General features: G+C 41.4%; 1 protein-coding gene across 1 annotated transcript; it reads left to right on the forward strand.

The window, feature by feature from the left end:
- The first annotated feature begins 6,668 nt into the window (after positions 1-6,668).
- LOC4348731 (cell division control protein 48 homolog E) lies at positions 6,669-11,134 on the forward strand. The gene is made up of 9 exons (XM_015758769.3): positions 6,669-6,806; positions 6,907-7,069; positions 7,807-8,035; positions 8,165-8,931; positions 9,038-9,259; positions 9,349-9,420; positions 9,515-9,796; positions 9,879-10,238; positions 10,587-11,134. The coding sequence occupies exons 1-9, from the start codon at positions 6,769-6,771 to the stop codon at positions 10,878-10,880; spliced, it is 2,427 nt and encodes an 808-aa protein (XP_015614255.1). The 5' UTR covers positions 6,669-6,768; the 3' UTR covers positions 10,881-11,134.
- Positions 11,135-11,854: the final 720 nt, after the last annotated feature.

Consider the following 11,854-nt stretch of genomic DNA (forward strand, 5'->3'; position numbering starts at 1 on the left):
TTCCAGGGAGGGACGTCGTGATCGCTGAAAATTCAGGCGTACTCCCCCGTTCCATAAAAAAAATCAATCTAGTACCGGATTTAATACATCTTAATACAATGAATTTAGACATATCTCTATTTAGATTCGTTGTACTAGAATATGTCACATCGAATACTAGATTCGTTTTTTTCAGGACAGGGAGTAGCTAGTAGCTTGCGTGTACTGCTAGCTTTGTTACGGCGAAGGTGATTGATGATTTGATGGCATATTATTGGCATCCGGTTCAGAGATGGCAATGGCCCCCGTTCACCATTTCTCCGCGGTGAATTCACCTATTAGGTGATGGGATGGTTAATATATATCCACTATGGTGAATAAAATGGTTGCATAGTTATCACCATCGGGGATGACGGGGCGGGGACGGTGCACCATTCCCCGTCCCCGCCCCCCGTGGTGACCCGACTGAGGACTAATTCTAGACTTTTTAGACGTTTTGGCCCATAGTATTGAAGCCCAGTTAACAGGGCTATATAAAGTCTAACCCTAGTCAACCGGTCAACCAACAATCCCACATCCAAAATTCCAAATCCTCCGGTCCAGATCGAGCACAGCTGTACGGAGCGCCTCTTCTCCGGGCCGCCGGCGCCAACTCCTCCGGCAGTCCGGCACTCCGGCTCTACGCTGCAGCCACACCGCCACCGCCAGCCGTTCCAGACGCGCGCGCCGCCGCTGTCCCGTCCCCTCCATCGGGCGTCGACGCGCCGCCGGAAGCCGCCGGTGTCGCGTTGCCCGGCGCCTGCAGCCGTCAACGCGGGCGTGGCGCCAGCAGCCGTCGTCTCGCGGCCGGGAGAAGCCGTCGCCGGGAGCACGCCATCCGTCGGGAGCCGCCATCGCCGGGAGCACGCCATCCGTCGGGAGCCGCCGTCGCCTGGTTTGATATCTAGTGTGCTGATTTGTTGATCCATGACTAATAGTTGTTAAGTGGATTATTTTCGAAAAATACTGATGTGCTGTATTGCTCAAGTGTTGATTTGTGTTTCTTTGCATTTATATATGTATGGTATGGAGTTTGGACTTTAGAGATTAACTAGGAAAGAGGCGGGCACTTATATTATTGAAAGGTAAGATTATTGTATGTTCAGAAATTTTGTCTTATAGATTAAGGGCAAATTAAAGTTTGGATGATTCTATTTTATAATAATTTAAGGGTTCTATTTTTCTTAAGGTATCTTAGAAAACCATTCACAAACTTTTGAGTAGAAGATATTTGAGTAGGAGATGGATTAAGTACTTATGATTTTTGAATCATGTTTCTTTTTTCTCGAGTAAATAAGAAACTATTGCTAGTTAATTATCATATAGTCCATCTATATACATACCGTGTAGTATGGCCGCAAATGAAAAATGCGAGTGCAAGATACTCAAAATTCTTTTGATTAAATTGTCTCATGAAGACGCATGATATAGGAATAAAGGGAGGGAAGCATATGCATGGGAAAAAAAAGAAGGAGAAAAAATGAAAAAAAGGGAGGGGAAGCGTACCTACCCATGCACGTAGGTGCGTACCTATGCCGCGGGAGGAGAGGTGGGACCTCGTAGTATTTAGTTTGTTCTAAGATCAATTTAATCTAATGGTTTATAATATTGGACCTAATGATTTAAGTGAAAATCAAGAAATAGATACTTTGATTTTTTTTCTTAGAATTTCTAATATTTGCCCTAATTTATTAGAGCACCACGTCACAGCTTGAGAGCATTTTAATGAATTTTAAATGACTTAACACATGTAATTACAAACAAATAGTACAAAATCCAAATACGACATAACACAAATACATTATAATTATTATGTAATCAACTCTCGGTTTCAACTTAAACAGAGCTAATTAGTGTTGAGAAAAACACAACCCATGGTGCTTAATTATTCTCTTTGCTACATCACACTTTTAATTTTCTTTTCATGTTATTAACAAAATTAATTATCTCCATATATGATTTGATATGTAGCAAAGCAGTAGCTCTACAGCGGTTGTGATCACCTTATATGTCTCAGACACTACACCTTGTCACACATGCGAAAGGCAAAAGGTGCAAACGTGCATTGTGCAGCGGGCAAAAAGAGAATTCCGGACACTTTATTTATTAGCAAACAATAGATCCGATGATTATAATAATAAGTCCACCAGTTTTAGTGTAAGTGTACATTAGTTAATATAGATTTTAAATTATTAATTTAATGGGTATACAATATAATGGTGTAGACCTTATTTTGAAACAGTGCATTACTTGAGAATAATATACCAATGTAATAAAAAGTAGATTCGATGATTTATATAATGGGACCATCAGTTTAAGTGCACGTAAAAATTAGTTAATATAGATATTGTTTATTTAATAGGTACAGAATATAATTGTTTAAAATTTATTTTAAAATAGTTCATTATTTGAAAGGAAGATTTTTTTTGTTATATGATAGTAGATTCTTTGTTTTGTAAAATTATGATTTTTTAAAAAATATATCCACTGTATATATAAATGAAAAAAAGAAAAGAAAAGAAAAAAAGGAAGGAAGCGTACTTATAATGTATACGTACATATATACTCCATCTACCACCTGCCAACGCGCGGGAGGAGGATAGGTGGGACCCATGGTATTTAGTTTGTTTTAAGATCAATTTTATCTAACGGTGTATAATATTGGACCCACCAATTTAAGTGAAAATCAAGGGGTAGATGTTTTTCTTTTTTCTTAGAATTTCTAGGATTTTCTATATTTTATTAGAGCGCCACTTGGCGGCTTGAGAGTGTTTGTAGGAAGTCTCATGAACTTTTAGTATATAATAGATAGAAGATAGAAGATAGATAGATAGATAGATAGATAGATGTCGCTAATATTACAGTTATTGGCATGTATTTTTACCCTTCTATTATCTCACAAGTCAACATCTGTAATAATAGGGTCATCTTGACATAGAATGTGTATACCATATATCACGATCAGGAGATAGCCTCCGACCTTAATTATGCCTCAATTATGCAGGCGATCGATGCATTGGCGTTGGCGGCAGCTAGTCCACTGTTTCAACGATGCAATATACTCCGCAATTGACAAATGGCCAATCGATATACGACAGATTGATCTGAGATATTATGTTGGGTGGTGTCGCCTGGCCGTCGTCCATCGATGCATGGCTCACGGTTGGCCATGTACTAGTAACTGTCATGGACACCGTGCTGCTGATCCAGCCTCTGCAACTACACGCACACGCGCTCGCACTCGCACACGTTCTACGTTTCCACGCCCGTGCTGTGCTGCAGATGGCTGAGCACCGACACGCGATCGCATCGCATAGCCCACGCCACGGTTCAGACGGTCAAGCAGCGCGGCACGTGAGATATTTAATTTACGGAATTGCTATGTGTCATTGGACGTAAAATTGTGAAAGGAATCTTATAGATTTTAGACCGTTGGAATCGCGCCAAGATTTGTGCATCAGTTTCTTCTCCTCTAACTCTAGCGAGGTCCTCTTCTTCTTCGGCGTCGGCGACACTCCAACTCCGATAGGGAACATACATGTTAGGGTTTGGGGTTAGGGTTAGGGTAGAATGATGTTAGGGGAGAGGGAAGAGGGGGTTTCCTCGGGGTTTACAGGGATAGTCGTGGGTGGCGGTGGGTGGTGAACACGGATGGGGGTGAGGGAAAACAACGAGACTAGTTAGGAGGTGGCGGCCAGTTGTAACGGATCCGACGGTGGGGAGCCGCTGGAGAAGGTGGGGTGGGGGCACTCGGCGCTGCCACCTTGGGGAAGAGAAGGGGGAGGGGGGTTGCTGGCACCGATGACCACTTCTGGCCAGCCGACAAGGCCGGGCAAGGGTGGCGGTGCGGCAAGTGCTTGCAGGAGGTGGAGTAGTGCTCGTGCACATGCGTGAAAGCGGCAACGGCGGCATGCGGACTGAGAAGGGGAGGAAGGAAAATATGGTCTAGATATGATGCACAGATCTCAAAGTGATACAGATCGAGGTCTAGAATTTGTAAGATTTTAGAGGTTTTTTTTTTTCAAAAGACACGTAGAGAGTCCCTTTAATTTAATTACTTGTCACTTGACTTACATGTTATAAATATATGAAGATCCACATATCATAAATTATGAGTGATAATTTGATAAACGTTACATCTTAAAAGTGGCACGGACCATTTCTGCCCAATTTCTTGCTCCTCATGCACGCTTAATTTTGGACTTAGCTCTTTTTAATTTATTTCTTCCTATACCGGGCCAAATCTGACAAGAGGCAGGCCAGTAACTTGGGCCTCGCAGCCCAGGTGTGTGTTTTTTTTTTCAAATTACCTTTTCAATCCATTTAAAATTCAGACGCATAAAGTTTCTATGTTTAAACTTTTTCATGTATTTTTTTCTAGTCCGAACTATTATGCTGCCACATTCGTTTCAAATTAATATGTATAAATTTTATATGTATAAAGTTTCTATTTACAGAGTTTTATATGTAACAAAGCGTCTATGCATATAGTTTGTATAATTTATATGCATAACCGTTTTGGTATAAAATCTATGTATAAAGGAAAAAATAGTGTTAGCTAGGCCGGTGGCCGGTGACCCGTAGAACGTAGAAAACGGGGAACATATAAATTGGTTTTATTTCTCCATTTGGGTTAACCAGCTCGCGTATGAAGAAAAAGAAAGACGGAGAGGAGGTGAGTAGTGCAATTAGACCGACCCTAAATTTGGAGTAGATGTCATACAATGTAAATATAACTTTCCTATGGTGTAGCTCAAGAACTTTGAGTGAAAATACATAAATTTCTTAAAAAAAAGGGGTTACAGAGAGAATTAATGCTTATGCAATTGATGCAAGTTGTTTAATGATAAAGGTTTGTTTTTTGAATTAATAAGACTGGGTTCTTTTTCAGCAATCAGAACATAAACTCTCTCATTTTTCTTTTGCACACTTCTCAAATTATTAAACAATGTGTTTTGGATAAAAGTTTTTTATATTTTTTTTTAGAAAAACAAACAAGCCTATTTTTAATTTTGTAATTATTAATGCTCATTTAACCATGTATTAATGAGCTGGAACGAACGTAGCCCAAGTAAGATATTACTTCTTCTATCTCATTTTAATCATTACCTAAGATTTTTGAGATATTTCCAAATTAATCATCATCTAACCAATCTCTATTCATTAATCTGTGTAGAAGTATAAATGAGCTCGTTGCATGTCAGTTCGTTAATGTATGCAAGAGTAAATACCATCGCTGCATTTCCCGCAAAAAAAAAAAAAAACATCGCTGCATGGCCACACGCATTCCTAACATTGCGCATTGATCAAGGAGGTTTAATCTAAAAGGAAGGATTTTTTTTTGGCTCGGTACCATTTGCAAATATGATGATTAAATTGGAATGGGGTGAGTATATATTTGTCAAGGTCTTTTTAGCTATATTGATAGTGTTCTGCACTTTTTTTTTTAATGGAAACACAGATGAGTGTATATACCTCACGTCAGTAAATTAGAAAGAAGAATCTGTTCTATAATTCTATTCCATGTCAAGCTAAGGAAAAAGAGAAGGAAAAACCGAAAAAGAAAGATAACTAATCAACTTTTCTTAATGGGCCAGCCCAAAAGGTGCACACCTCAGTCCTTGTTTCACTATTTGTGAGTCATGATCCATGTTTTTGGGGGAAAAGGAACAATGTCCATGTAACAATGACTGTGACGGGAATATACAATGGCAAAGAATTCAAAGTTCGCCCAGACTAAAGTGAAACAAAGAAAAACATAGTTTATGTAGGAAAAGAAAAAAGGATTGGAGTAGACAAGATCGTAAAATTCTGATCTCCAAATTTTGTTTCTGTGTTTATTACTTTATTAGGCAGATAGTTCCTGCCGCTTGATCATGGGCTGCGTTCTAAGGAGCCGATTCAGTTCAGCCTCTCTTATTTTCCTTTAGCGCATTTGTTTTAAATTATTAAATGATGATATATTTCGTATGAATTTTTTATATAGTATATGTTTTCTAAATAAATAAAAAAAATCTATTTTTTAAATTTTTAATAATTAATACTCAATTAATGATATGTTTCCTCGTTAATTAGCTATAAATCAATCAATCATTTGAGTAGAACGCAGATCGATGGGTTGACACATGTTCTCACTTTTATACTAGACCAATCCTAAAAGGAACAGCTAATATTTTTCATGGAATTCTTGCTCCCTTTCCCTGTCGAAATTTCTGGATTCAGTTCCTGTGTTTGAGTTTGATGCTGATTTTACTCGATTTTACTTTCGGTGTTTTGAGTTTGCGACTGATTTTTATTCAATTTCGCATCACAATTCATACACCCCTGCTCTCCTTCGGGTACAAGTTCGGGACCGGATACCAAACCCCCTCTCGCAATCCGTCCCCAACCACACCCATCCACCCTCGGGGCCCACCTCCCTCTCGCTTCCATGTGGGTCCCAAGCCGGCTACTCTGACCTCCGGAAGAGCCCGGAACGTTCCATGCCAGGTGGGCCCCACCTCCCCCGTGGCCCCACTCCTCAGTGACCCCCACCGCCGTACCCGAACCCGATAGCGAGAGAGAGAGAGAGAGAAAAAAAAACAAACCAAACCAAACCCCCCGCTGCAAGAAAGAGGCTTATAAAAGAACACTTTAATCCCCCTCCTCTCGCCTCTCTCTCTTCTCCCAAATCTCATCGCCTTCTCCGCCGCGACGCGGACGCGCTCGAATTAACGCCGCCGCCGCCAACCACCGCCCGCCGCCACCGCGATGGCGAGCCAGGGGGAGCCCTCGTCGTCGGCCGATCCGTAAGTTCCGCCCCCCGATCTGGCCTGCTAGGGTTTCGTTTCTTTCCCCGATCTGGGTATTGGGGGGGTGCTTAGGGTTTGATGGTTTTGGTGGGTGCAGGAAGGGGAAGAAGGACTACTCGACGGCGATCCTGGAGAGGAAGAAGTCGCCGAACCGGCTGGTGGTGGACGAGGCCACCAATGACGACAACTCCGTCGTCGCGCTGCACCCGGACACCATGGAGAGGCTGCAGCTCTTCCGCGGCGACACCGTCCTCCTCAAGGTACGATGCCGCGGGGCCGATCTGTGAGCTGTTTAGCTTTTGGGATTCGGAGATATTTACTTGTTTAGTCGTTGATGGTGATATCATGGGTGTTTGGGTTATCGTAGAGCCGATCTGATCTGCTGCCGCTGGCCACGAAATTATAATTAGTTACAGATCTGTTGAGAACAAAATCGTAAATTTGTCAGTATACATGTCTGATGTCTAGGATAACACGAAATTCACTGTTTTGTTGGAATTTTGAGTAGAATGATATGGTTTGTAGGTGTTAGATTGCAGCCTTTGGTTAAAAGTGTTGCATTGCGGCCTTCCTTCAGTTTGAAGGAGTGATCGAAATATTAGTCAGTGATGTACCGCATGTTGTAGTTTGTGTTCTTCATAGTCACCCACCTTTAACTCTGTTGTGCAAGATACCACTCTATTTTATACCATACATGATGTTTGAACTTGTGTTAAATGTGGTTATTGGTGTGGAAATGATCAAGAATAATATTTGCATATGTAAACATGTGCACATTAATATTGGTTGAAATTTCATACAAGAGTCTCAATGAGATACATGTAATTCTCTCTAACATGTACATATAAAGGTCATCTTTTTGTAAGGTTGTTTTTTGATGATCAGTCTAATCTATACATATTAACAGACAATGGAGTTTTCACCTAAATGTGTGGACTGTTGTTGCTGTTGGCATCTGATTTTTGTTCTAACCTTTCCTATGTTTTGCACTATATAGGGCAAGAAGAGGAAAGATACTATTTGCATTGTCCTTGCGGACGAAACCTGTGAGGAGCCCAAGATTAGGATGAACAAGGTTGTCAGGAAGAACCTGAGGGTGCGACTTGGTGATGTTGTTTCTGTCCACCAGTGCCAGGATGTGAAATACGGGAAACGTGTGCACATTCTTCCGATTGATGATACAGTTGAAGGCATTACCGGGAACCTGTTTGATGCCTTCCTGAAGCGTGAGTTCATAACCTTAGAATCTTTGTTTATCTGCTTTTCTCAGAACATTTTTTCATTATGATGTGAATGTGAAACAGCAGATCATACATAGCATTGTACTAATTCAACCCTCTTCTGAAAATGCGCAGCATACTTCTTAGAAGCATACCGCCCAGTGAGGAAAGGAGATCTCTTCCTTGTCAGGGGTGGAATGAGAAGTGTGGAATTCAAAGTCATAGAGACTGACCCTACTGAGTATTGCATCGTTGCACCAGATACAGAAATATTCTGTGATGGGGAGCCTATTAAGAGGGAAGATGAGGAAAGGCTTGATGAGGTTGGATATGATGATGTTGGTGGAGTTAGAAAGCAGATGGCTCAAATCAGAGAGCTTGTTGAGCTTCCACTGCGTCATCCCCAACTTTTCAAATCCATTGGTGTGAAGCCACCAAAGGGCATATTGCTGTATGGACCACCTGGTTCTGGAAAAACCCTCATTGCTCGTGCTGTTGCAAATGAGACTGGAGCCTTTTTCTTTTTGATTAATGGACCTGAGATTATGTCAAAGCTAGCTGGAGAGAGTGAGAGCAATCTCAGGAAGGCATTTGAAGAAGCAGAGAAGAATGCACCATCTATCATTTTCATTGATGAGATTGATTCCATTGCTCCCAAGAGAGAGAAGACCAATGGAGAAGTGGAACGTCGTATTGTTTCACAGCTGTTGACTCTTATGGATGGACTCAAAGCTCGTTCTCATGTTATTGTTATGGGTGCTACAAACCGTCCCAACAGCATTGATCCTGCTCTTCGGAGGTTTGGAAGGTTTGACCGTGAGATTGACATTGGTGTCCCTGATGAGGTTGGGCGGCTTGAGGTTCTTCGTATTCACACTAAGAACATGAAGCTAGCTGAAGATGTAAGTGTGTTCAATCATGATTCCTTGTTTCTGGTGTTATTTTATTCATAATTTCTCTTTCTCTTGAAGTTCTCGTCACTTACATATCACTTTTCTTAATGAACAGGTTGATTTGGAACTCATTGCGAAGGATACTCATGGATATGTTGGTGCTGATCTTGCTGCCCTTTGCACTGAGGCTGCTCTTCAGTGCATTCGTGAGAAGATGGATATCATAGATCTTGAGGACGAGACAATAGATGCTGAGATATTGAACTCGATGGCTGTCACAAATGACCATTTCAAAACCGCGCTTGGTACAAGCAACCCATCTGCTCTTCGTGAAACTGTGAGTTTCTTCAGGAGTACTGTTATACTTATTTGCTCGCATATTTGGCTTCTTTCTGTTTAGAGGTACTAAAGTTTCTTTGTCTTCAGGTTGTTGAAGTTCCTAATGTCTCATGGGAGGACATTGGTGGGCTGGAGAATGTCAAGAGGGAGCTGCAGGAGGTAAACATGCTTGCTTATTTTATATATGCTATATATATATATGCTGCTTCTGGCTTGCGCTATACAGCCTATTTATGTACTTGAATTCCTGCAGACTGTCCAATATCCAGTGGAGCACCCAGAGAAGTTCGAGAAGTTTGGAATGTCTCCATCCAAAGGAGTTCTGTTCTATGGCCCTCCTGGCTGTGGTAAGACCTTGTTGGCCAAGGCAATTGCCAATGAGTGCCAGGCAAACTTCATCAGTGTGAAGGGCCCAGAGTTGCTCACCATGTGGTTTGGAGAGAGTGAAGCTAATGTTCGTGAGATATTTGACAAGGCCCGCCAGTCTGCGCCATGTGTGCTCTTCTTCGACGAGCTTGACTCAATTGCTACTCAGGTCTACTTGCCTTCCCCACATCCACTCCTGTTTATTTTTACCATATATTCCGTTACTTGAAGATTTCCTTGCCCTGTTGCAGAGAGGAAGCAGTGTGGGTGATGCTGGAGGTGCAGCTGATAGGGTGCTGAATCAGCTGTTGACAGAGATGGATGGCATGAATGCCAAGAAGACTGTTTTCATTATTGGGGCTACAAACAGGCCTGACATCATAGATCCGGCCTTGCTTAGGCCAGGGCGTCTCGATCAGCTGATCTACATTCCACTGCCTGATGAGCAATCTAGGCTCCAAATTTTCAAAGCTTGCCTCAGGAAGTCCCCTGTGGCGAAGGATGTGGACTTGAACGCTCTTGCCAAGTACACCCAAGGCTTCAGTGGTGCAGATATTACAGAAATCTGTCAGCGTGCATGCAAATATGCGATTAGAGAGAACATCGAGAAGGTATTTTCATCTAACCTTGCAAATAGCACAATTTTTATTCATGTGCAGCTCATCCGTATTACAACAAACTAGATGTAAGGACGTTTCTGGCTTTCAGTATTACACGAGGCTATGTTATGTTCTATGTTCATGACTACTTTTGTTTAAGATCAGCCACTCCTAGAATTGCAGTTGTCTATATGAGATTATGCCCATGTTCCCTTTGTATTATATATATATATATACTTATATATAGTTGGGCCTGATTTGTTACAATTTTATCTGTGTAAGCACTCTTATTCAGAATGCATTGATTGATATGGTAGAAATCTTTTATGCAGTTAATAATTCTTTTCGTGTTTGTTTCAGGACATTGAGAGGGAGAGGCGGAGTAAGGAGAACCCTGAAGCGATGGAGGAAGATGAAGTCGACGACATTGCTGAGATCAAGGCAGCCCACTTCGAGGAGTCGATGAAGTACGCGCGCCGCAGTGTCAGCGATGCCGACATCCGCAAGTACCAGGCGTTCGCCCAGACGTTGCAGCAGTCTCGCGGGTTTGGCAGTGAGTTCCGTTTCGAGCGGACAGAAGCTGGTGCTGGAGCTGCGGCTGATCCTTTTGCGTCTGCTGCCGCCGTCGCTGATGATGACGATTTATATAGTTAGGTTGTCTGTTGTGTCCTTCGTTAGCTCGCCCTCCGAGTTTGTGTTCAATATTGGTTCCATCTGCCATGCCTTTGTGTTGAAACTAATCGTACTTGAAACACGGCAAAGCCCTCTGGTTATATTTATTTTCAGTGCAATAGGGTGCTGCTTGGCTGAGGACGATGCCCTCGGTCTAAGCCGTTGCCCTCCTGTGGCTGGCTACTGGACGATGACAATTTCTGAATTTCCCAACAATATACAGCTATTTTTTTATACTTCTCAACTATGCTGCAGTTTGTTTTGGCGAGAGCAAGATTGCTCTTCAAAATTTACCAGTTGGGCACAAAATCAAATTACGGCAGCGCGTTTATTTCAGTTCTTATATGATATTAAGAACAAAATATAAGGCAGACCGATTGTAGCAATTTTTTTAAAAAAAATTACTTTGGGCCAACCTTAGGATCAAGCATATATTTTCGCTTATCACTTTGAACTGGGGGTTTACAAACCTATAATATAATAAATAGGATTACATTACCACATGAAATTCAAAGATAAATAGATTTCAATATCAAATTTCACCACTTGGAAAAAATAGATTTCAAGGCATAAGTGCAAAGAATTGTGAAATTTTGGTTAACTAGTAATATACACATGCTAGCGTTACGGCAATATTTCATAACATAGCTTGCGTTACGGCAATATTTCATAACATAGCGGTGATAGATGTGATAGACAGCAAAATTCACATTAAGAATCAAACAGCTTCATGGTGTAATGAAAATAATGCTGACTTAAGATAAAAGTGGCCCAAAGTGAGTTGTATTCTCAAGTAATTTTGCGTTAATTTACCAGGTTCATCCAACATGTCTATGAGTGCCCCACGGCAAATTTTTGAAAAGAAAAAACAAAAATGGAAAAATTTGGAAAAAGCGAAAACAAACAAACAAACAAACAAGGGAGAAATTTTGTTCGTCGACCACGAACTAATAGGA

The sequence above is a fragment of the Oryza sativa genome, chromosome 10 (assembly GCF_034140825.1).
Source record: "Oryza sativa Japonica Group chromosome 10, ASM3414082v1".
Taxonomy (NCBI): Eukaryota; Viridiplantae; Streptophyta; class Magnoliopsida; order Poales; family Poaceae; genus Oryza; species Oryza sativa.

Excerpts from the sequence above, each read along its gene's own strand:
- LOC4348731 (XM_015758769.3), top strand. The coding sequence starts at position 6,769 with ATGGCGAGCCAGGGGGAGCCCTCGTCGTCGGCCGATCC. Across the intron at positions 8,036-8,164 it reads GTTTGATGCCTTCCTGAAGC|CATACTTCTTAGAAGCATAC; the intron begins GTGAGTTCATAA and ends GAAAATGCGCAG. Across the intron at positions 9,797-9,878 it reads TTGACTCAATTGCTACTCAG|AGAGGAAGCAGTGTGGGTGA; the intron begins GTCTACTTGCCT and ends GCCCTGTTGCAG.